Source organism: Porcisia hertigi, chromosome 33 (genome assembly GCF_017918235.1).
Source record: "Porcisia hertigi strain C119 chromosome 33, whole genome shotgun sequence".
Taxonomy (NCBI): domain Eukaryota; phylum Euglenozoa; class Kinetoplastea; order Trypanosomatida; family Trypanosomatidae; genus Porcisia; species Porcisia hertigi.
In genome coordinates this window covers 742554-767757 of record NC_090592.1, presented here as the reverse complement: position 1 = coordinate 767757, position 25204 = coordinate 742554, and the positions used below count along the sequence as shown (strand labels likewise).

Genomic DNA, 25204 nt, shown 5'->3' with positions numbered 1-25204 from the left:
TAGTGAAAACTGATACGAACCGATCCCGATGCTATGCGGTGAGAATGATACTGCTCAGAAGCTGCACATGATTGAAATCGCCCAAATGGGCAGTGAATGCGTGGACAAATGACGAGGTGTGGCCAGCAGCCAACTTATAGGTGATCTTCTACCGGATAATCGCCGGACCACCCATGCGGGAACAAAGGAAAAAAATGAGGGTTTTGCCCACCGTTCTTCTACCGCTCCCTCATAGCCTTCGAGGGCAGATCTCCCTGGACCACACTCAACAACTCCTTGCTCCTCTTCGCACCCTTCTGCCTCTATCCGTTAGCAGGACAATGTCCTTCACCTTGGCACTATTTGGTGGTGCCGTCGTTGGCACACTGGTTGTCTTGAAAATAGCGTTTACTCCGCGTGCATTTCAAATCATCGCTACCGGTGTGGTCGCTGGTGCTGCTGGAGGAGGAATGCTCACATATATGAACTACCTTCGCCATCACTCCATCGCAGCGAATTACAGACCACTGGGACTCACACCGCCACCCTTGAACTTTGCTGCTGTGCAGCCTCTTCTCTACAAGCACCTTTCCGAGGATTACGAAAACCGAGGGGAGTTGGAGCTTGGAGAGGAATCTATCACCGTCCAACCGAACGTGTTTGCACAGATTGGTATCATCGATGTGAACGGTGTTCGCCAAATGTGGACAAAAGCGATTATCCCCGCTGTTCTAGATGGGAGGAAAAAAGAATTCCTGGAAAGTGGAGGGGAGTCCCAAGCTGATGCTGAAGCGCAGATAGTATTTTGCGATATTGGTAGTGGGGTCGGTAATGTGTGCTTGCAGGTGCTTTCCGAGACGAAATGCCCCAAGAGCGTTGGTGTGGAGATCATCCCCTCTCGGATTCGGGCAGCTGAAAAGGCCTCTCAGCGAGCGAAACTACTGTACTCGGACATTTTCTCCCAAAAGGAAGCTGTCTGGGTTCAGGAAGACCTGGTGAAGTGTGCACCACGGCTCAGGGAAGAGGGTGTCAATGTTCTTTTCACGCATTCCTGGATGTTCGATGACGATCTCATGACGAAATTGACGGATGTCATTGCGCAAGTCCCTAGCATTCAGTGTGTTGTGACCTCACGTAAGCTCGACGAAAAGATACTTGCCTCAACCATGCTGCGGCAGCGGACTTTGATGCACTTCAACGCCGACTGGAATGACGAGGCACCTTTTTATGTCTACGGTAAGTAACGTCCAGGCATCTTACTTGTGCACTCTACACTTTTGCCTGACAGTATCAACGCCAAAGTAGGAGCTTGCATCTATCCGCAGTGAGCTACATCCGTGGAGCGATGTGTAGCGCCTAAACTTCGTCTGCAATAACAAGCTGCGAGAATGTGACGTATTACACATGCTCACACTAAGCCTTCGCTTCTTACGAAATACAATTTTATTATTGTTGTTTTCGCTGCATACTGCGCTGTAATCTTACTTCGCTTTTTTTAAGTTCTGTATTGTATGGAACGTATGCTCTGCTGACTAGTGACACTCATTGCGAAGGCGCTTTTCCTAGACCTCACAAAGGTCGGAGAAAAAAGAAGCTATGTGCTGCTGCAGACACTATAATTCTCGATCACGACGTTCTCTGTGGCGACAGGCTACTAAATCACCGTAGACGCCCACTTAAGCGCCTTCAGGGAAAACACCAGCAGCTGAAATTGGATTTCCCACATAACACAATTAGCCTAACAGCTGTCGTCACTACTCTTGCACCTCGGTTGCCCATAAATCTCCTCTTTCGAAACCCAGTTCGGTCGCATATCCGAGCCTGCATTACGCAATGAGCAGCCCCTCAATACACAGAAGGACCTTTCATATCAAAATCTTGCCGCTACCACACTATGAGCCTCTCGTCCGATATCGAAGAGATCTCGATAGAGCTTGACAGCGACCACGACTCTCTGTATGACGACTCTCTATTCGAAGAAGCCGACGACAATGACGATGATTATGTATTTTCTAGTCAATCCATTCCCCTTGTAAAGGAGTTGATGAAGCGTCTCCTCAAAGTGTACGGCACTTTGAAAACGAAGCGCACAGCTGTGGAGAGCGAAATGGCAGCTGCGATCAGCTCTGCCAATGAAGAAGTCACCACATCACTAGCTATCACCAGCAGCGCCATCGCACAGCGGGAAAATGCCCTGCGGGGTCTACTAGAGATACAGGAACTGTATGGTCTCTTGTGGGCCAGGCTGCTCTGTGTGTTGGATGAGGAAAACGAACGCTGCTCAGACTCGTACATGACAACGCTGAACATGCAGGACCGAGTGCCTTTTGAGTCTCTGACTCATACAATTCACCACAACACATTTTTCTGTGATCATATGGGCGAAGTTCTCGACTTGAACTGCGAGCAGCACCTCAACCACGAAGAAGCGAGGGACGCTGTGGGTCACGATCTACTGGTTGAGTTCTACAAGCGAATGGAACGCACCCAGTGCACTGTCTCGCATTGTGCGTTATTGGTTGTAGAGGGCTCGCGGGAGAGCTTTCTCGATCCGGTCTCGATGTACGACCTGTGTACGACACTCACTACAGAAAAGAACCCTGGCAAGCGACTTGTCCCACTATCGCTTATGTTCAGTCTCCTCGATCAGGACGAGCAGACTGTATCAGAGGCGCTGGCACATAATATGCCGAAGGTGCTGCTTCAGCGCTTTCGCCACTGGGTCCATCAACTGTACGGGCACTTTCCACTCTACAGGGAAGCCGCGTTAAACTCGCACCCTCAGGTAAGGTCGCCGCAACGGTATCGGTCGGCCGCTGTGGCTAGCGACTTCGACTCACACTCCACCTCACCTCGGTCGTCACCGAGTCGATCACCGACAGCGACACAGCAGCAAGTGCAAGAAGTGAGAAAGCATGAAGTGAGCGAAGTCTTACCAGATTCTGAAACCGCCCCAGACTCACCGCTGCCGCGCTCCACGGAACCAGCCTTTACAGCCGAAGCCTCGCCCACTGAACACAAAGGGAATGGGGTGCGAAAGCGGCAGCGAAGCCACCGGAGCTCGACACCGCAGCCTACAAAAAAAAAACACCGTGACGGTCCCGATGAGGTAGAATTCTGTCTTGATCGGTGGGTCCCGAAAGCCGGAGACCGGGTAGGACGAGGCCCGGGCTGGAAAAGCGGCCAACAGGGCAAAGGGTGCGACTACGGGGTCATCGAGGGGTGCACAGAAAACGAGGTCCTTGTGCGCTGGATTCCGAGTCCGGACCTGCCAGCTGCAGGGGAGGAGGAGGATCGTCTTTTTCTGTATCAATACAGCGCACCACACTACGAAGTGGTTTCATGGGAAACGTACCTTCGCGTGAAAACACTGAGTGTAACGCAGGCAGACATCCGGATGCTGGAGCTGCTTCAGCTCGGTATTGTGGCTGGTATTCTCTGTCAGCAGAGTGATGCGATTCTTCCTGTGTTGCAGTTTCAAACGATCGAGTCATCACTCAAGGTACTCGATTCCATTGACATCAACACCCGGCTTATTGAGAGTACGCACGCACGCGAAGCTGCAGAGCGAACAATACGCCAAACACTCGCCAAGTACAACACAGGCGAGGCCATTCAAGAAGAAACGGTGAACACTCTCCTGCGGTGGGATGTGAACCTCATTTCGCTGAAACGCTGCTACCGCTTGGAGCGTGAGATGCTGGCTCGAATTGGGTGGGTGCTCAGCGCGATCCTCTCCCACAAGAAGCTGGCGTTTCTCTTCTTAGATGCCGACGGCGTTAGCCGCATTCTGCGGCTGGTACAGGGCAAGCTAGAGGCATACACGACATACGGTTGTGCCATCGTTCTTTCTCATCTTGCCAAAACAGCGGTGTTCGAGGAACTGCTGCGACGCCAACCGAACTACTTCCAGCCAATCATGCAGTTCATCATCGACCAATGGAAGCACACAACGAACAGCGATGTCCAAAGCAGTGTGGGTGCGTTCCTCTTTCACTCGCTCAGTTTTCCGATTGTGATAGAATACTTCGAAACGGAAAACGGGCCAATGGAATCAATCGAGGCGCTGGAACGATGTCTTAAGATTTCGGAAGAGCATTTCGACGTGATGCACAGCGACTTGCTCCTTGCACTGCTGCGATGCCTCAACATCTACCTCGTGACGCACTTGATGCTATCGACTAAGGTTATCTTCCGGAAACACCGCGTGCTGTCGGCGCTCGTGACACAATCGTCGCGCATCACATCTCTTCCGCGTGACCCGCCAACGGTCGACGCAATCCTTGGCTTCCTCGCCGCGCCATCCCCTGGCCTACCTGGAGTGTCCGCCGAAAACGTGCAGAGTCTCTTGACAGCGGAGCGGCTTGGGGCCATCCAAGAGCTCGTAGACAAAGGAATTCACACGCTCCTCCTTCGCTGTGCGAACTTCTTCTTTATTCAAAGTCGGTGGGACCTCCTCATCGCGTCGTTGCAGGCACTATGTGCGTTGACTGTCATCCCATATGTCCGACCACTGATAGCTGAAGTGCGCTCGCACGAGTCTGGAATAGCGCAGCTTCTGGCCATTGTCAACGATCTCACAGTGTGTTACCAAAACCACAACACCTCCCGTGAGACACACCTTCTCCCGTCGGTGGTGGCAGCGCTTCAAATACTCATCCACATCACGAACCCACCAGCAGACACGGCAGATGAAAGCGCTGTTGCGAACTTCAACAACGCCTGCGGCGCCTTCCGGGCGAGCGATGGTGTGCGAGCGCTCTTGGAGGTGCTCAAAATTCGAAAGGATGCCTCTATGTCAGCGAAGCTCAACTACTTTCCCGTGGTAGCGCGGGCGGTGCAGTTGATGGCTGTGCTTCGGAGATACAGCGACACGGCGGCTCTTTTCGAAGCGCTCAACATCCGAACACTAGTACAGGACCTCTCCGCCCAGTACAGCGATGTACAACGTGAGTTCATCTCTGTCGTCGGGGCCCGCAAGCTGCCAACGGAACTTGGCCCAGCTGGGCATTTCATGGATAACCTCAAATCATTCATGCCCAGCGCCTTTGGCGGTGTGAATCAGCCCGATGTCGTGAAGGTGCACGCAGTCGATCCGTTGGAGATGGAGCAGCGGCAAGCCATTATCGGGCGTGCAGTGGTAGACTACTCGAAAGAGTCGCTGCTCGAGCTCATCGCAGAGCACCTCGACAGCGAAGGTCTTGCCGCAACAGCGACAATGCTGCGCAGCGAGAGTGGCATTAAATCAGCCACCGCCGTCACTGGCGCACCGCACACCGACAGTGCCACCACCACATCGGTGTCAATTAGCGATGCGGTTGCCAAGGGGCCAACGCCGTCTCTGGACGGCATCATACGATCGTACCTGCGCCAACAACAAGAGCGCTGTCCAAATCCTATCGAAACCCTCCCACAGTTTGACCTGACGAAAAAGCACGTGTACCTGCCGCTGCCTGTCCCGCTGGATGATACGCGAAACGAATTCAACCGTCTTTTGCGACGCCGCTGTGGTGCGAAATTTACCCTGCGCACGCAAACACATGCCAACTGGCTTACATACCGTTACCCGGCCTTCATGTTTGATATCACGGGGAGTGGAGAGGAGCTGCAAGGGGAGAGCGTCGCGTTCTGCGACGGAGGTGACTCCATCGTGATTGGTACCTCTGAGGGCTCTCTTGCGCTCTTCGACACATTCCCTGAGGAGACGCCAGACGAGAAGCTCCTCGAGCAACACTTGGTCTTTGAGAATGAGGCCATCTCAACCCTCGTTGTGTCAGACGATGGCAGCCTCATCGCAGCCGTCAATGACACGCATAAGGCTCACGTGATGCGTCGAAACCTCCTGCCAGTGGCCCAGCAGGAGCTCAGGGAATGCCGCACGCTGCGCTTTTCACGCGACAATCGACTTGCCGTTGTCACAAGTGAAGAAGAACACGCCTGCCGGGTACACGACCTTGTCACGGGTGTCGAGCTGCGAACCCTGTCAGACCCGATCTGGACAGGTGAGAACACGGCAAACGTGGCCCTATTCAATTGCACATCGGAACTGGTGCTCAATGACGCCATCTTGTGGGACCTGCGAATGCCCGAGAAGCCGATCTTCCGTTTTGACCGCATCACCGAGTCGTTCGCAAGCGTTTTTCATCCTAAATTCCCTCTAGTCATCATCGACGAAAAGGTGTGGGACATGCGAACATGGCGTATGATGCAGACAATCCCGACACTCCAGAAAACCACTAGCTTCCACTGCTCAAAGGCAGGTCGAGTATTGTACAGCTTCCGTGAGGCTTCTCGTATCTCTGGTACGCACCTCCCTATCGTCTCGGCCGTAGACAGCTACACCCTTGACAGCATCTTCTCCGAGGAGGTGCGGCCCTCCTTCAAGTCTTTTGCGGTAGACCCCTCCGACCGCTACTGTGCCGCCATTTTGGACCAAGACATCGACTCTGTTATCCGACTCTTCAGCCTCTCCGCTGGCCCATACCCCGATCATGGCGCCTTTGCCTCACCTGCAGTGCAGGAGGAGCAAGAAAGCACAATGGGCGCTGATGAGGAGGAGGAAATGGAACAGTGGTCAATAGAAGATGATGACTTCGACACGGACGACTCGACCGACGATGACGATGACGATGACGAGGAATTCGAGGACGATGACGACGACGACGACGATGACAGCTACGAAGAAGATGTGGTCGAGGAATGGGGGGAGGAGGAGGAAAGCGACTCTGGGACTGAATCGGGTTCTGACGAACAGGGCGGCACCTAGCCGTCATCGGGGCATGGCAGCCCTAAGAAACGATGGCAGACGAGGGCCACGCTCTGCACCCTCTCTTCATTACTTCACACTTCACTCTTCCCATTCGCTTTCCTTACCCTCGAGACCCATCCATTAGGGTGGTGTATTTATCTGGCTTTCCTGGCTCCCATACCTGATCTGTGTGCACTGTTTCCTTATTCCCCTCCCCCCCCCCGACATGCGTACATTTGCGAGGGCATGTAGTCTTGGATGAAATGACAACACCTCGGACATGTTCGATTAAGATAAGCAATATCAGCAGCAGTGCTTTTTTTTTCTCTCTCTCATCAGCACACCCCTCCTTCCCTTCATTGTCGTCCTCATTTCCTCCGCCGTCGTTGTCCACAAGAAGATGCCTTTGTGTGAAGGTGTTACTGTGAGCGCACTGCCTTCCCTTCCGAGGAGGTCAACGTCTTGCAAGGAAGGGGGGCAGTTGTGAACAGAAAACTAAACGGAGATTTTCGGGGCGCGGGGGTGAACCGGTGGTGTACGTGGTAAGGGGTTTTCCTCACACACTTCTCCTTTCCTTCATACCCCTTCCTTGAAAATAAAAAAAAAAGAGAACTGCCATGGGTAACATCCGCGTGTTCGCCGCGTCAGAGAAATGCTTCTTTCCACCTACATATCAAACATGTGCACCGTTATGCACTGTTGAGTGGCGTTTTTTTTTTTTGCCACGCTGCTGCCCTACAGCGCCTCCTCAAAAAAATTTTCTGACGGTTGTGGAAAAGGCAGTGGGTAGCTGTTACTCATCGTTGCCTACCTACCCCGCCCATGTGTCCTACGACATCTCTCTCCCTTCACCCTCCCCTTTTTTTCTCTTCTTCGTGACCTCCGTGAATGTTGCTCTTGGATCTTTGACCTACTTCTGTGTCAGGTATCCCCTTCCTCCCTCCCTCCCGTTTTACGAGCCCTCTGTTCTGTTCGTGCTCAGCCGCCTGCGTTCCACGTCAGCACACATTTTTTCTTCCTTGTGTGGCTGTGCACCCCCCACCCCACCCCACCCCGCAAAAACAAACAAAAAAGCACGCCTGTCGTGGCACTTTGCCCAGACTGCACTCCCCCCCCCCTTCCTCTTTCGTTATCCCCCTCGCCCCCCTCTTCTAACTCGCCTTGTCCCCGTTATAATCCCTTCTTGCACTTGAAAGACGCGCCTTCGGTGGCATTTCAGCAGTCTTTGCCTTCCCCCAGCAAATCGCAGCTTGCGGAAAATCTGTCCTGATCACGTGGAAAGCAGCTGCACCCTTGACAGCAGCAGCTACCGCGACGTCAACGCCGCAGACATCAAATCGGTTCAGAGCCTTTACAGCTCGTAGCTCACCGCCCCATGCGATCTTGACCTTGAAGTGACTCTCGGTGAGATTGTCTGTATGGGCGCTGGGGCTCGGAACGTCGCCTTGGGCGACGCAGTTGCGGTGTACTGACCAAGCACTTAGAGCGGGTACCGGAATGGCCCTGCTGAGGCAGGCCAGTGCATGGCCAAACTGTCCCTCAAGTACCTGGTTCATCAATAGCAGTGGACTTCTTGTCACCGTGTCTTTTCGGCGAGTTCTGCCGATCGAAACGGGGCAACGTTGCACTTGTCCCCGCTGCCGGCAGTGACGACACCGGCAGGATCGCGCCGCAACTTCTCTGCTCTGTTGAACAAGGTCAGGACACGCTTCAAGCCGTGTCTGAGAAGGCCATATCCCTGCACAGCATTGGGTGTGGCGAAGCCATCTGTGTAAGAAGCCTTGGGAGAAGTGGAGACTGACAAGTGCCAGATGACTCTTGAAACCATGTACATCGGCCCGGGCTGCACCCTACTGCGGATGACCGCGAAGCACCTTGCACCGTGCCATCCTCTGGTCCTCACCAAAGGCATCCATGATTACCACGACAAACCGTCGTGGTAACAGAGTGCCAATGTGGCCAAGACGTCCACCGACTAGGCACTGATGCACAACATCCCCCCTCACTGTAGTGCACCCATCTTTGGGTTCTTTCTGCCATATTTTTACTGTCATTTTTGGTATACTTTCGGAACTCGAGCTGCTGGATTCAAGAGAGCCACGCGTGCACTCCTACTCGAGCGAGTGGATGGCTCCTCTGGAACAAGTGGCTGATGCGGTGGTGTAGGCTGCATTTTGGGAAGAGCGCGGTATGTCTAGTGTGTTGTGCCTCTGTGTGTGCGTACGTCTTGGCCTCAACGCGACCCTCAAAGAAAGGGGAAAAATATGTGAAGCAACACACGCAAGGGTTTCACATCCCCTCCCCCCCCCATCCATGTTATGATGTCTTCTTTTTCCTCTTCGTTGCTTCTGCTGTCCCCCATGCCCAGTAAGTACGGCACTTTGCTGGGGTATTTTTTTTTTTACTTGCCCCCTTCAGCTCCATCTGTAGGTCAACTGCTTCAGGAGAATTGGCACTTTTTTTTGGAGGAGAAGCTGCCCCCGCCCCCGCCTTCATGAAATCATGAGGGGTATTTTACCGTGAGCCTCGACACACACACACACACACAAGCGATGCGATGCGCAGGTGACCGGCGCTAAGATGTGACTTCTCCAATTTCAGCCCTCTTATGAAAAGTGCCCACACCTCTGTCCATCGTCCGCTGCCCCTGTCCCTTTTTTTTTCTCCTTTTCACTTTCCTTGTCTTTTGGAACCCTCGGTGGAACCGAAGAAGAGCCCTTGCGCGCCTTTCAAGTGATGAAGCAAAAAAAGTCAACTTCCAGAAAACACAAGGAGGTACGCGTATGCGCGAAGAGCGAGTCCATGGGGCATAAGCCCACAGCCTCACGCTCAAGCGCTGCAGTAAAACAAAGAATCCGAAAGGCCGCAGCAGATGAAAAACACCTCTGCGGCCCGGCGTGGGTATATGAAGCCGCTGTCACCAGAGATGTTTTGATCGCTGCGTGGAATTCAAGCGCGGCAAAGCACGGCTGGGAGCCGCAGTACACAAAGGGACATTGCGAAAGAGGTCCAGCTGACGCGTCGTTTGATCGCTACGACGTGGCGGGCACCACGAATATCAACGAGCTCGTCCTCCGTCACGGCACCATGAGGACATCTGATCTCAAAACAACTCGGCACCCAGCTCTGTACCAGCGAGTGGGGAAACTACAGAATCGCTCCGACTCCCCCTTCATGCTGGACCGCTACCTTTCCAACCTCGTGCGCGCGCTTGTTCACCCCTTACACAACTACCTTCAGTGTCACCACGGCTTGCACAACGCAGACGAAGTGCAGGTGATGCTCATGCCGAAGGACGGACCAATCGCTCTTGCCGACAGAACATCTGCCCCGCCCTGCCACGCATCGTCTCTTGGAGGCAGCAGCGCTTTACGGCGCTGCTATGTGGCCACGAACAACGAAACGCTCACGCAAAAAAGCCTCCAGGAGGCCGTTGCTGACTGGGGTGTCGCAGAAGTGTTTCAGATTGGTGAGTTCGTGCTGGTAACTGGGGAAAAAGGATGCCACGCGGAGCAGAAACTTCTGAGGCACTTGCGTTTGCAAGTGCTCCGCCGCGCCGCCCTTCCGGTTCTTGCAACCGCAGATCAAAAGGCGCTAGTTGTCGGGGAGCGCCTCCCCTGTGTTGCTTGCCGACTCTTCGCGATCGCATTCGAACCTGTTGCGGTGCTGCTCCCGTCCCACGGGCACTTTTACCTCTCCACCATCCCCTCCCCGGGCGTCGAGACACACGCGTCAGCCAAGACTGGGGAGGATATTAATGCCATGTTTGCAAACCCCGCGGTTGCGGCGGCGCTGCTGCTCGCACCGGGCGGGCGAAGAGTGCTCCAGTAAGAAAAATCACAGAACCCCCCCCCGCCCCCTGGGATGCGCCGCAGGCCCCCTGGGACGCCCTCGCCAGGGCGCAAGAGCCGCTCCGGCGGCCCGGAGGGCCCCCCGAAAAAAAAAAAAAACGGCCAGGGGCCTGGAGGCGCGGGGGAAACGAGGGGAAATATGGACGGAGCGAAAACATCCCATCCGCCCGAGACGCGGCGCGCGCCCCACCTGACCAAACATGGCAAACTGCCTCTGCGTTATTCTTATTTTTTTTTGTATTTCTGGGGCGTCTCATATACGTGACGAAAATACATTGCGTTCGGAAAACTGTACGTATAAACAAACAAGCATGGTTGGCGTCACCCCCGCGGGCAGTCGACGCACAGCGCGGGGCCGGGGCTCAAAAGTTGGTGCCGTTCCAGCCGCAGTGCTGCGTAGTGTAGTAGAGCACGTAAATTCGATCAGCTGGGATGCCGCACTCTTTTGTGATGGCCTCGGTGATTCTCGGCGTCATCCTCTTGGGTTGCGCGGCTGCGTAGGTGCCCAGAATTTCTACCCGTACGTACGCAGCGGGTTTTGTGGAACCTTGGAACTCGATTGATACTCCGTCGCTGAACGCAGTCATGACAAAGTCCTCGGGCTTGCCGAGTTCCTCGCGGCAGACAGTACGGTAGACGCTCGAAAGCTTGGAGCGCTTATCGTCGTCAAGGGGCGTCGAGACGATCGTGTGCAGAAAAGGCATTTTTTTTAATAGATGAAAGGTGGGTTGATATTTGTGTGTGTGTGTGTGTGTGATAGTGAAACAGCTGCATTCATGAAGAAAGAGGAGAGGTAGGCGCAGAGGAAAGTTCGGGCATGCTGGCGCAGTGGTAGGGGACGCCACGTGTTGGACGGATTCTTTCTCTATCGAGCAGACCTGGCCCTCAAAGCGAAAGCGGCGAAGAGACCTCAGAGGCACCCCCCCCAAAAAAAAAAAAACGGGAAATAGAGCTGGTGTTATTCCGATATAAATCCTTTCAGCAAAATCGCATGGTGGTGCATTTTGACGCCAACTGCGTCACTACGTGACCGTGGGTCTTGTCGTTTGCTTGGTGCTATGGAGAGACACGTCACCTTCTCCCAGTGCTCCTCGTACCTGGAAGTGTGGATGGAATTTGGCTGCAGATGGGCGAAACAGCGAAGAACAGCCCAGGCAGACACAACGCGTGTGGAGTGAAAAGCGCAGCGAAGAGGAGGATTGATGAACACGCACAGGCACCATCGTCATTGCTGCACAACATAACTAGCCTTCGGGGCGCCCCATTCGGATCAACGAGGGCTTCCCCGCCCACCCCCACCACACCTCAACGCGTGGGAGCCGTGCAATGAAACCATGGAATCTCCCTCAGGTGGATACCGTATCCACGACCGCCTCAGAGTTTGTTCCAGTATGAGTGCACTGCGGATGTCAGCAGCCCCGCGCAAATACACCGCAAAGATGCCGCACTATTTCGTGATGGCCGCTGTACTTATTATGGATGTCACCTCCCCCCGGCTCTGACGCACCAGGACTGGGTGGGTCAGAGCCGGGGGGAATGGGGTAGGCGTATTGTCGTGGGACCGTCATCACTGGGCTCTCTGACTGGCGGAACCCCCCCTCGTGTGTAATCGTCCGGTACACCTACGCAAGTCTGAACAACCAGCAAGTTCGACTGACGAAAGCGAGAAGAACAGGGAAACCGTCAGCTGTTTTTCATATGTGAGTCTGCAACTGCTGAGTCGCGCATGTGTGCATGTCCTCTTGTGAAAGATGTACTCTGCTCTAAATAGGCGTGGATGCTTCTCTACACGCCTTTTCGCTCATATCAACGCAATGCAGTGTACATGTCTTGCAAATTTGTCAAGACTATCGAGTCCTCTCTAGGCAAGACGCAGACGAGCTTCCGAAAACGTGGCATCCCCCCCTGTAACCTGAAGCCGCCTCGTACTCTCATCAATTAGCTCGCGCGGCAAGCTGGAGCGACGCACCCAGGCTGATATCTTCTCCCGCCTGTGTGGCGACTGGATCTTTGCACTTGCCTGCAAGAGAAGAGGCCGCGCGACTTCAGGCGTGCTCATCAGTCTGTGGATTGAGGGTGTGCTGAAGAGCACTCCCATGCTGATCTCGTCGAATCGCCTCGACAACGCTGCAGCGTGGGCGACAAGTTTTTCCAGCAGCACTGTGTCATTGTGGCCCAGCGCCTGCAGCGCATGAATCGCTTGAGCAGTGTCTAGTGGTGTCAGGAAGCGGCAGATCTCTGTCAATCGCCCACCAATCCTGCGCAGCACCACCGGTGTGCGGAGAGAGAGCTTATCCATGCCGGTGAGGATCTGCACTAGCGGCGCAGCCTCCATCGAAAGCCACTGCTCATCGCTGATGCTCAACAGGAAGCGCTTCACGGATGCAAAGTACTCGAAGCGGATCGCAGCAAGGCTGTGCAGCATCGACGCGATCGTCTGCGCGGACAGACGACTCAGCACACCACAATCCACTATCGTGTCCAGGCACTTCCTCAACAACTTATCTTGCTTGAGGACCTTCTCCTCGCACACGCCAAAGAAGAATTTGTGGTCGTCCGGGCGTGTGAAGGGCAACAAATCCACGTACTTCTCCGCCAGCCGAACAAGCGCGTTCACGTCGTCTGAACGCGTGCGCACCATCTCCTCCACAATGTCCAAACCCTCTTGCTGCTCCTCCGTGAGTGGGGTTATGGCGTTCGAGGGGTCGTGCAGGTTCATCCACTGCGTCGGCAGCATCGCAGACTCCCCCCTCACACCGCGTTGTGCAACGTCCAGCAAGAACTGGTGCGCCTCAGGGTATTCCCTCAGCAATCCCTCTCCGAAAGCGGTGCACACTGCCGTGGCAGTGTCGGCGCTCTCTTTCTCAACAGACACGGCCGCGCGCTTGAGTGTGATGTACGCCGCCACGTCAGCAAAGAACGCGGTGTCGCGACATCCGAGACGATGCAAACTCTCTGTAGTGGCCAGCACGCAGCATAGTGGCGCACCCTGAGAAAGGTGCTTGCGTGACAACTCCACACAAAACTGCAGAAATGCATCGACTCGTTCGCACTCCAGGTCGTCATCGTCCACCTGCATGCCTCTCACAACGCCCTCATCGGCGCTGGGTTCGCCTGGAGTGCCGGTATCTTGCGCTGCCGCACCCTCCAGCGAACCGACTGCCGCCGCGAGGACGAGGCAGCGCAGCGCCACGCTTAGCTGGACAGGCGGCACATCGGCAGCTGTTTTCGCAAACTGGTCGCGCAAGTAGCGGGACGTGGCCGCGTCCTTCAAGCCGTGGTCGCCCATGAGGAGGAGAAATCGGAATGTCTGCAAAGTCGGAAACGACTGGGACTGATTCGCCGCCTCACGCAGCATTTCCAGGCCCACCCGCTTGCACTTTTCTGTGGGAGACTCTAACAGGCGCACCATAAGCCCGAGCGGCGAGCTCTCCGAAGAGAGCAGTGCCTCCTGCAGCGGCTCAACACAGGCAGCACACGCGTCCGCAGCAGCGAGAAACTCGGGTGGCCACTGCAGATCTGGGTATGTGCGGAGCATCACGCAAAGCTCCAAAACATGTGACACAAAATGTAGAATTGTTTCAGCGTTGTCGCATCCACTAAGTCCGCCCTGCGTAACGGAAACCTGCTGTAGCAGCTCACGGGCCTGCAACGACAGGAACGACACAAACTCCACTAGCTCCTGACGCAGCGCTGTACGCACTGCTAACGGCAAGTGCACCACTGCGCTGCTCAGGTTTTCGATAGACCGCACGTCCAGCTCCTCACCTGTGATGCGCTTCATCAGCCACACCACCACCTCGCCGCTGATCAGTGCAGGTTTATGCCTTGCAACAAAACACATCAGCTGCACAGCCGTGAAAGTATCACCCTTTTCAGCGCACCTCCCGGCCTCCTCCTGAAACGCAATCACGGCGTTTGTGTTGGTGCAAAGGTTGCGATTGAACTGACCGCATATATGCCCGACCGCGCCTGGGGTGAGCGACTCTGCGAGAACAGCCGCTCGCTCCCCAGCAGTGTCCAGGAGCCTAGATGGGTGCGTTGCTAGCTCAGGAAGGGATGTCACAATTGACACAAGCGCTGGTAGATCATCGGCATTGGCACAAGGTATGGCTGCGCCTGCATAGCAGGCCGCACACTCCACGAAGGCTGCGTCGTATGCGCTGAACCGGTGAATGTGGTTCATTATCACCCGCAGATCAGATGGGGTCCACACACGGGCCTGGAATGCGCGGGTCGTGAGGGTGATGACTCGTGACCACAGCGCCATCGTCACGGCATTCTTGGATGTGGGGATAATGCGCGAAACGGCACCTAAACGCCGTCCATGGCGTGCCTCCTCTGGGTTCACATCGACGCTGTCCAGTGCTGTCTGCAGAGTCTCAGGGCTATGTCGTGCGAACTTCTTCAATGGCACGAGGCACTCCCGTGTCTCACGCGCGTCAAGGTAGAGCGTGAGATCCAGCAGCGCTGCCGCAGTTTGCACGACGTCTTCCGCGGACGTAAAGATGGGCTTTCGGCAGCGCGAGATGAGCGCAGTCAGCCCTGCGAGGTTCATCTCAAACCAATGTCTCTGCCTGGCACAGTCGGTGATACAGCCGCACAACACAGCTTGCTCTCCGTGAGATGCAGAAAAGGGGGTGTTCTAGAGAAAGTTTGAGGAGACGGGAGAAAAAAGAAGAATCTGACAGAGTTGAGGAGAACAGCAGCAATGTGCCAGGCCCTCCATATCCACGCACACAACCGACAGTCGCATGGCTGTAATAGGCACTGTGCGATGCGGTGTCATGTTATTCGTGAGAAAGAACAAACATCGCCTTCTCACCTGCGCCGCTGCTCGACGAAGATGTGTGGAGAGCGATATGTCGACGAATAGAGCCGAGCGCGCTGCACCCCGTCACCAGAAGCACCAGCATGCCACCTCAACAACAGGGTTAAGGGAGGAACATCTGAAGGCGAGACCGGTTCAGAACCTAATCGCTGTAGAGCTGGATGGGAGGGGGGGGGGGGGGCGGACCTAATGGTGTTTACTGCCTTGGGAATGCATCGAAGAGGGGAAGAAATAAAAGGCAAGCGCGCAGAGATCTCTGCCAAGTGTGCAAAGAGAGAAAAGGGGTAGAAGGAGAAACAGACAAGCGGCGATGCCTGCTGACACAGCTAGATGTTCTCGCACGCACGAACGCTTGCCCACTCCGACCCAAGGAAAATATACATGATCCAAGCCGTTCAATAAAGCAAGATGGCACAAAAACAACCCACAACAGTGTCCAGTCGATCCAACAGCCATCCGTCCCTTCATGTGCATGGGGGCCGGGGCGGAAAGGGGTGAAAATTCTTTTAAAAGAGCAGAAGAGGTGTGGTACGGCAGACACGTGCGCGAGGTTAGAGCGAAGGGATGGGCACGAAGGCCACGCAGCAAACGAGTTACGAAAGGAACCACGAAGAGAACAAACTGAGAGAAAGGAGCGTCTCTAACCCCCCCCCAGAGGGAGACCCGCCCACTGCTGGACCCTGAATGTCGTGTCAATGACAGAGACCACGGGGGATGGTGTGTGATGAGGTAAAGCATCGTCAAGGTAGACGAGCAGACCTAACCTTTCTCCGTCCGCTTTTTTCCCCGTTTCCTCACCCTCATTGTCTCTGCACTCCCACCACCACCACCTGAAGCCCTCACACACACACACACACCACTAAGGCAGCTGATTCACGATGTCCTGCACACTGTTCGCTTTCCCCAACGTTGCTGCCTCTCTCAATACGGCGTCGCAAATCGCAGCGTTTCCCCGTACAACGCCAATGCTGACACGAGCCAGACTCACCACATCAGGGTTGTTGGCCTCGCCGCCAACGCGGTAAGCGTGCTTGTAGTAGAACAGTGCGTGCTGGTGGTCGTGGACGAGTGAATACACCTCGCCGAGAAGGAGCAGACACAAGGATGCACCACTTTTGTCACCTGCTATGCTACACTGCTCCAGGCACTGCTCTAGATGCAGTTGCGCGGCGCGCATGTCTCCTATACGCAACGAAACAAGACCCAAGTTGCCAAGTGCAATAGTGAGCAACATGGAGTTCTTCGTCTCCCGAGCATTCATTAGTGCATCCTCAAACGCCTGTTGGGCAAACTCGAGCTCGCCTAGAGCAGTGTAGCTCACGCCCATGTTCGTCTCTGCCACGGCACGAGAGTAACACCCACCAAGTGCTTCCTGCTTTTTGTGGTGCACAAGTGACATCTTGTACTCTCCCAAGCGGTAGAAGCAGACGCCCAGGATATTGTGGCAGAACCCAAGGCAGCGTGCATCTTCTAGCTCCTCGGCTATGCTAAGCGCCTTCTTGAAGCATCTCACTGCCAACTCCGTGTTGCCGTAGTTGTAGTTAAAGCACCCTGATACGCAAAATAGTTGGGCCGCCTTGCTTTTTTTCCCAGAACGCAGCGAGGATTGTGCGCGCGCCTCCGCGTCCTTCGTGGCTTGAATCTCCGCCACGGTGCAGTCCTTTGTCACTGGGGATGTGTGCCGCCAGGCGACCGTCGCACTTGCAGCCCCTTGCAGGAGGGCTGTGATGCGTCGCGCAAGTGGCAGTCGCGTCGGCGGCTCCTCCAGGGGTGGGGCATGATACTCTTCCGGCGCGATGAACCGCAGCGGCACATTCAACGCGCTCTCGCGTTCGTGGATTGTACTCACCGACAGCAGCAAAACACTGTCACAGTTCTCGTTCACCCTCTCAAAGGGCAGGTCCGGAATCCCATGCGACGGTGGCGGCTCCGTGCCACTCGCATAGGTCGCCGTGACGACGCGCTTGTCCACAAAGCGGCTGATACCACGGAGTTCATCGCGGGACAGCAGCGTCTTGTCGTCTGACGCCACCACCGCATACTTCTGCTTCTTGGTGGACAAAAAAAACTTGTTTTTACTCATTATTGCAATGAACCTGGGGAGCTGTCCCACACGGGAATCGATGAAACTCGACGAGTGTTCGAGAAGGGGGGGGGTAACCTTGAGAGAAAAAAAAAAGAGGGGGGAAAAAGAAGTGCCCCTCAAATAGAGTGAGGGGGAGGGTGAGCAGCGGAGTCAGAGGAGTACAGAGATGATAACGTCTGTCCCTGGCACATGTGCGCCGTTTTTTTTTTATCGAGAGAGAGAAGGAGGAGTATGAAGCAAAAAGAAAAAAAAGTGGGAGATATTGTAGAAAAATTAAGAAGAAGAGTAGAGTAAATCGCTGCCAAGCTGTGAAGGGGGAGCTCTTTTCTAATTTGGTGGCGTCTAGCTGCAACATGCCATGGAGCCCCCCTCTGGGGGGGGGGAGCCTAGTTCAACGTTGCTGACATCAGCGCCAACTGCAGACCTGTCACAGTGAAGAAAAAGGGAGGGGGAACACCAGAGAACAGCAATATCTTTGGTGCTAGGGCTTAAGGGAACGCAAGCGGATGAGCAACGTGCACCTCCTCCTCCTCCTTTTTCCCCCGCTTCCCCGAAAATTCACCACACTCGTGAAAATCAAAGTCAAGAAACTCTTTTGTTTTGATTGGATAGTTACCAAGCACTTCAAAGTTGGGGCAACTTCAGAGAAACATACACGTGGGCTCGCAAAGCGCCTGAAAGAACATAAGCCAACACCAAGGCTTCTGCTAATGGAACAAGAACTGCCGCCATTGTCCGTGGAGGTGCCAATCCTTTTTCTGTCGCCCCTCCCCCCACCCCCTCCACCGAGAAAAGGGTGGACTGAAGTGAAGAAAATAGAGGAAGGGGATGCGCATGAGCGGGAGCAGAATCCAAAGAAAGGAAGGGGAGACAAGGGGTAGTCACGGTCGCACATGCACATACACACACTCATACACAAAGAAAACGAAACACGCGACAGTGGTTGCAAAACAATCTGCGTAATCTGAGGGTGTCCGTCAGAGGGATACGTCCACCCACATCACCTCTTGCACGCTCTCTTTTGTCAGCCTGTTTTTGGGGGGGTCTCCGGATCCCCCTTTCTCTTTAAAAAGTTTCCGGTTTCGTGATGATACTGTTTTTTTTTGTGTGTGTGCTTCCCTGGTGTGTTTTCATATATATATATATAAATATAATGTACAGATGTATGTGCAATATACATGTATACACACACACGCACACACATATATATGCCTACATGTACACATTTTTTAGACTTAGCACCGGGGGTACACAGCAAAAGTAACAATGAAAGAAAATGGAAACAGTATTTCAGAGATGACAACAAAGGATGAGAGAAAGCGTTGAAGCGGAAAGAAATAAAAACTTGATATATATATATATATATAAACACACCACGTGAGAATCAACCATCCACTGCCTGAGGCTTTGGCATCCAGGAGTATACATATATATATATATATAGGTGTGTATATATATATATATGGACACGATAAGGTGCTTCTTGGTAGCAAGTCTGTGCGAGAAGGTGCCTCGGGCCTGCAGGGAGTCTCGGGGGGGTGGAGGGTGGAGGGTGGAGAGCTCCGCTCTTGATTACGGGACACAGGAAAGGCCCTTTTCATCGCCTAAATTCGTCAAATCTGCCATCACCTTCCTTTTCCTCCAAGGACCATCACGGCCGACCACGTCCCGAGGCAGCTGCACTTCCCCCCCTCCACCTCCCCACCCTTTCCCGAGCTAGCTGAGTCACGTCGCCAAGCTCCTCCCATTCCCTCAGAACAAGAACCCCAAACGAAGCTTCTCTGGTTGCGCTGACTGATATAGACTACCCGACAATAAGCTACACCACACTCTGTTTTTTTTGGGGGGGTGGGGGAGGGAGGGGGAGGGAAAATGGGGCTCTACTACACCCTGTCAATGAGCTCATCAGCCTCTCCCCCTCACAATGCGAAGCTACTGGTCGGGGCGACATGGGCCACATACTCACAGCCCCGAGATTTCGGTGCGACCAATCGCTGCTGATGAAATCGGCCATGCCTTCAATAATGTCGTGGTGGGGCGACCTGCAACAGTGAACCCGCTTGCACCGTCTGTGGAGTAGGAAGAGTGTCCACATGGACTCGAGCGTGTGAGAGAGCCAGCCAACTGGTGAAACGGTGGAGCCGCCCCGAAATGTATACCACGTTGCGACGAGCCTAATGGCGGGAGGTGGGGGGGGGGAGGCGGCTATGAGGCGATCTGTGCAGTGGGTGGGTAGAGTTTTGATGCCGAGGCCATGGCCAGGTCAGTGAGTTGCCATTGGCTCACCGCGTGTGTACCGCTGCTACGCACCTCGCGATGGGATCGGTACAGAGGCCGGGGCGGACTGGGGGAGCTCTCACAATGATGGTTGTATGGCGTATTGGGAGGAGTTCAGCAGGGGGGGAGGGGATAAAAGCGCAAAACCAAACAAAACAAAGCAAACCGACGAAAGCACAGCGTTGTGCGACTGTACGCAAGTAGTAGTAAAGCGACGCGCACACACACACAGATAAATATATATATATGTGTGTAGAAAACAGAAAATAGAGTCGGCATGACGGCCCCCTTTTAAACGCGTCTCGAAAACAACCTGAACAAGACAACAAAAAAAGAGGAGGAATGATAAGAAGAATAAGAAGAGCACAAATCCAGAGGACAACGGGAGCTTTAGATGAGAAGAGGTGCACAATTTTTTTTTCAAGGTAAACAGAAAGTAGAGAAAAGAGGGAGGGGGGAAAAACACCACAGAGGAGAAAGAAATCAAAACTACATCAACTCTGGCTCACCCTTCACCGCCGTGTCCTCTTCGCAGCGTAAAAGCTCATCCTTCATCAATCGTCGCAGGTTAAGCAGCCATTTATGGAAATCGGTTGTCTTGCCCCCAATGCGGTATGCAAGAACCTTTGTGTACCCAGCCGCCGCGGGAAGTAGCCGTACACCGACTTCTAGCACCTTCTTGGAATCTTCGGTGTAGGTACCGTAGAGAAAGCCATTCACCTCTCCCTCTTCAAAGGTAGTCGAGAGAGACGCCTGCCTGCTCAGGAGAAGCGCCTTGATCACCTCGCGCTGGCCGGCAACGGTGTAACCAGTGTTGAGCGAGGCGCGGGAGGCGGTCTGCTCCGTCACCTCGAAGAAGGCATTGAGGCGACGCAGGCGGATGGCGAGTGGGTGATTTTTGAAGAAGTCGTACTTCAAGCACAATCCCACAAAGTCCTCAAAGGTGAGAGAAGAAATGCCCTTGTGCTCCGTATCGAGCGAAGAAAATACAGACTCGGCATCGCTGTCGGTCAGGCCCAAGCCCAGACTCTTGAGGCTCTCCTTCGTAATCACGCCCGAATGCTCCGTGTCGATCAAATCGAAGGCCACTCGAACTACATTCAGGAACTCCTTTTCTAAGTCGAAGTGAAACAAGTGCGCCATCTTGGAGAGGTCGTACTTTGAGCCGAGGTCGTTCTGGTGCTTCGTCCACCCCATCACAAATTCCTCCTCGGTAATGCAGCCCTGGCGGTCCACCTGAAAATTGCTCATGAAATCCTTCACCTCCTGCTCCGTCACCTGATGACCGCCATTGAGCTTTATGAGGGCGTCGCGCACCTCCTGTTTGCTAAGGAAGCCGTCGCCGTTGATGTTGCAGCTCTGGAATGCCTGGTGCAGCTCGTCCGCCTTGAAGGTGGTGGGCGATGGAGACGCAGCGAAACTGGAGGAATTCACGTGGGGAGTGATGGCGCGCTGAATGAACTCGTCATTGCCAAGCGGGCTCATCGGTACCGCATCTATTTTTTCATTCGGGAACATACTAGGATCGAGGTTCACACGGAACCATGGGTGCTGAATCACATCCGAAGTGGTGTAGCGTAAGGAAGGTACAGGGTTCAGCAAGTGTTCGATGAGATCGGCGGCCTCCTCTGAGAGGTAACGGTTTTTCCGGTTGTATTGGCAGCTCAAAATACGCTTGCGTGTCAGTCCGTCTGAGCGGTCGGTGAAGGGAAGGTAGCCGCACAGCATGAAAAACAGAACACAGCCACAGCTCCACATGTCGCATGAGCCCCCCTTGTATCCTCCCTCCTTGAGCACCTCGGGTGCCTGATAATCAATGCTGCCTGCCAATGAGGTGAAGAGTACACCGCGGTCATCAAAGGTCCCCTCCTTCGTGTAGCGGGAGAGTCCAAAGTCGCACACCTTCAGAACGTTGTTTGCACCAAGTAGCAAATTCTCCGCCTTCAGGTCACGATGGACGATGTTCATGCGGTGGCAGTAGTGCACCGCGCAGATTAGCTGCTGGAAGTAGTTGCGCGCCGTTTTCTCGTCGAAGCGCTCCACGTCTACAATTTTGTCGAAAAGCTCCCCGTTCGGGGCCAACTCCATGACAAGGTTGTACGCCTTGGACGTCTCTATGGCCTCCAGAAGACGCACTACATGTGGGTTCTTCATTTTCCGCATCATTTCAATCTCGCGCTCCACGTAGGACTGGATGCCGTTTCTCTGCACCAGCCCCTTGTCTATCATCTTCACCGCCACAGGTATCTTCTTCGTCACGTCGTACGCGTCGTAGACCTTGCCAAAACCACCGACCCCGAGCACGTGACGGAGCTCAATGTGGCCAGCAATCAACTTCTTTGGCAAGACTTTCGCCGACGCGTTGTCGCCCTCCTTCGGGTCGTTGACAGGCATCTTGGACACGTCTGACATCTCTATTAGAAAATAAAAGCGAAGGAAAAGTCCCCCGCCGAAGTGCGCAAGTGTCCGATAGCAGTCAAAAATAGAGCGATCCAGAGAGTAGTCAATACAAAACGTAAACAAATTCACAAAAAAAAAAGGTCTGGCGCCCCGTGCGCAGACAACAATTGCAACTGAGAAACCTGCTTCACGTGCACCAGATTATGCCCACACGTGTATACACACATACACAAGCGAAATCAAGATGCAGAACGAATCGGGTTCCACTCTACAGCGTGCAACAAGTAGCACGCCTGGACAATAACGCTGAGAAACCAAAGCCGGCCTGCTTTACTATTCCAGGGAGATTGTATGGATATGGCAATGCTGATGCGAAAGTGCGTGCGTCGAATCTCTCTCCTTTCCCTCCCTCCCTCCCTCCTTCCCTTGGAGAATTGTGACAGAGTAAAATCAATTTTACAGAGTAAGGAAAGCCAGTGTTCTTGACGGGCGGGCAGCCGGGGGTGGGAAGGGGGCACAGCAACGCAAATAAAAAGTCGGCAAGGGCGTAAAAGAAGCGCGAATTCACTACCCCAGGGGGGGGAGGGGGGGAAGAGGAGATCGTCGAGCTAAGAAGATGTGATGTCCGTTTTACTTGCTACAATATGATGAAGGCCTATGTACATGTGCACATACACTCACACTCAGACTTCCAGGCACATAGAGGTATGATTACAAAATGCTAAAACGGGTCAGTGCTTTTGTGGTTCTCCGCAGTGTGTGTCAGGGTGGGAGGGAAGCGATACCCCTGGTCTTCCTTTCTTCTTTTTTTTTTTGCTACTTGGCATGCCCAAATCCGCACCTTGAAATTTACGTTCACCCTCTCTCTCCTCTACGCAACCGTTAGATAAAACAAACAGAAGCTAAACGAAGCAGAGTAAGCTTTCTCTGTATCCGCTTTAGAAAATGGTGACAAGCAAAACACACAAAAAAAAACACGCAGGCACGCACAGAGAGAGACGCAGGCTAATCGATCAAAATTCAACTACAAGCAAAAAAAAACAACGCGCAGAGTACACATAGATACACATGAAAAGTATAGGAATCCTTTTCTACCCCCCCCTCCTACATTACAGGGATACAGGGCGTGCACACACACACACACACACACACGAAAAAATGACAAACAGACGCCCAAGAGAGAGAGAGAGAACCCTGTGGATAAACCGGAGAAAAAGCAAGGGGGAGGAGGGGGAGGGGGGGGGCTGTGAATGCGGCTTGTTGAAATGAGTGAGTGAAGATGCGCAGAAACACCAATACAGTCAAAATTAGAAGATAGAGATCACTCTGCAAAGATACAAGAAACTCACACAGCGACAGGGGCGTTGAGACAAGTGGGGGAGAGAGGAAAGGTAAGAGAAACAGAGAACTACGCAGCCCTGAGAGCGCTCAGACTAGGTCTCGTATAAAACGAAAAATGGGACCCAGCACCACACACAAAAAAAAAGTATAGCCGTAACAGTGACTGCAGCGACAACGTCGACGAGAGAGAGAGAGAGAGACGAATTGAAAAGAAAAAAAAAACGCTGCCTTTTTTGGATTTGTTCGAGGCCTCAAATGTGTTTTCTCTGTATATCGTATATGTATAAATAAATATATATACTTGGTTTAATATGTTTACTCTCCTCCACGAAGCTACGGAAGGGGAGGGAGAGGGGCATCGATTACATGCAGTGTGGAGAATTCGGGCGTGTGTGTATGTGTGTGCGTATTTGTAGGAGATAATAACACGACATTGGCGTAGAGCGAAGCGTCGCATTGACGAGTACGTGAGTGGCGTCCACGCCCCCCCCCCCCACCCACCCACCCCGGAGACAAGAAGTATGAGGCGCAGGGTGTGAGAGAAATGGAGCAAAGAAGAAACGAAGGGAAAAGGGAAGGAACAAGAGAGATGAAGGGAAAAGAAGCATCAGCGTACAGAACAGATACACATAAGAGGTGTGCCGGCCAAAGTTAAAGAGGGGAGTCAAGTGCCAAAGAGTAGCTGAGCAGTGGGACTAGTGAGAAACTGGGTCTCGTCACCAGCGCCCAACAAATATATACCGACACAAAGGGAGGATCAGCTCAGCTGCACGTCTGCGTTCTGGGAAATGTATATGATGCCTATGTAATTAACCTTTGATATCGGTACAATCGCGCAAGCATCTCCTTTTCCGTTATATCATTGTGAACACACTCCATAAAGTTCAACGGTGATTTCCTTTTGGTTTCCTGTGCAGGTGCCTTCACGAAGGGCCCGTTCGCAGCCTCACCCATGACAGCTGAGCTGCTGGGAGGGGGGAATAACAATACAAACAAGCACGACGGAAATAAGAAAAAGAGAGCACCCTTTCTGCTTGTGTAGAGACCCCTTCCCGTCCTCACTTGTACATCTCCACTGAGAAGAGAAAAAGATGAGAAAAAAGTCGAAAGCAACTGTTCAGTTCAAGGGAGCACCATGAGATCACTTATACTGGTCTCTTGCGGGTGATGTCGCAAAAGTTGTGGGGTATCGCCAAGTAGTAGAGCTTAGTTGGGATCTCTCTGTGTGGTTCACTCGTATTACCAACCGCTGCTGATTTCTTCGCTACACTTTTTTTTTGTACGAACGCACAGGAGTCACCATTCCTTTTATGCCATGGTCACCACCAGGAGGCTAACACACTGCGGATTAGTTGAGGTGGGACGAACTTCACTAACGCAAATAGTGAAACCAGACGGCGTGATCCCCTGCTCCGACAGGAGGAGGTGTCGACACGAAAGCTGCCATGAACACATAGAACCCTCCCACACTGTGCATTACGGCCGGAGGCATCCCAAAAAAAATAGCTAACACTACGAAAAGAAACACAACACCTTTGAAATGAGAACGAGAAGGGGCGGTAGAGAACCTCCTCCTCCCCCCCTGCTGAACTCCTCCCAATACGCCATACAACCATCATTGTGAGAGCTCCCCCAGTCCGCCCCGGCCTCTGTACCGATCCCATCGCGAGGTGCGTAGCAGCGGTACACAC

The 25204-nt window shown here is 53.6% G+C and overlaps 7 protein-coding genes across 7 annotated transcripts; 3 read left to right on the top strand and 4 right to left on the bottom strand.

Moving 5' to 3' along the window:
* Positions 1–320: 320 nt before the first annotated feature.
* On the top strand, positions 321–1223 carry JKF63_02204 (uncharacterized protein; the record flags this gene model as incomplete). Its single annotated transcript, XM_067898245.1, has 1 exon — positions 321–1223. One exon carries the CDS (start codon positions 321–323, stop codon positions 1221–1223), a length of 903 nt encoding a protein of 300 aa, XP_067754402.1.
* Positions 1224–1873: 650 nt separating this feature from the next.
* JKF63_02203 (uncharacterized protein) lies at positions 1874–6745 on the top strand (the record flags this gene model as incomplete). The annotated part of the gene is made up of 1 exon (XM_067898244.1): positions 1874–6745. The coding sequence occupies one exon, from the start codon at positions 1874–1876 to the stop codon at positions 6743–6745; it is 4872 nt and encodes a 1623-aa protein (XP_067754401.1).
* A 2718-nt stretch (positions 6746–9463) lies between these two features.
* On the top strand, positions 9464–10558 carry JKF63_02202 (uncharacterized protein; the record flags this gene model as incomplete). The annotated part of the gene is made up of 1 exon (XM_067898243.1): positions 9464–10558. The coding sequence occupies one exon, from the start codon at positions 9464–9466 to the stop codon at positions 10556–10558; it is 1095 nt and encodes a 364-aa protein (XP_067754400.1).
* A 382-nt stretch (positions 10559–10940) lies between these two features.
* On the bottom strand, positions 10941–11282 carry JKF63_02201 (uncharacterized protein; the record flags this gene model as incomplete). The annotated part of the gene is made up of 1 exon (XM_067898242.1): positions 10941–11282. One exon carries the CDS (start codon positions 11280–11282, stop codon positions 10941–10943), a length of 342 nt encoding a protein of 113 aa, XP_067754399.1.
* A 1157-nt stretch (positions 11283–12439) lies between these two features.
* JKF63_02200 (uncharacterized protein) lies at positions 12440–15136 on the bottom strand (the record flags this gene model as incomplete). The annotated part of the gene is made up of 1 exon (XM_067898241.1): positions 12440–15136. One exon carries the CDS (start codon positions 15134–15136, stop codon positions 12440–12442), a length of 2697 nt encoding a protein of 898 aa, XP_067754398.1.
* Positions 15137–16268: 1132 nt separating this feature from the next.
* On the bottom strand, positions 16269–17492 carry JKF63_02199 (uncharacterized protein; the record flags this gene model as incomplete). The annotated part of the gene is made up of 1 exon (XM_067898240.1): positions 16269–17492. The coding sequence occupies one exon, from the start codon at positions 17490–17492 to the stop codon at positions 16269–16271; it is 1224 nt and encodes a 407-aa protein (XP_067754397.1).
* A 2769-nt stretch (positions 17493–20261) lies between these two features.
* On the bottom strand, positions 20262–21740 carry JKF63_02198 (uncharacterized protein; the record flags this gene model as incomplete). Its single annotated transcript, XM_067898239.1, has 1 exon — positions 20262–21740. The coding sequence occupies one exon, from the start codon at positions 21738–21740 to the stop codon at positions 20262–20264; it is 1479 nt and encodes a 492-aa protein (XP_067754396.1).
* Between the last annotated feature and the right edge of the window lie 3464 nt (positions 21741–25204).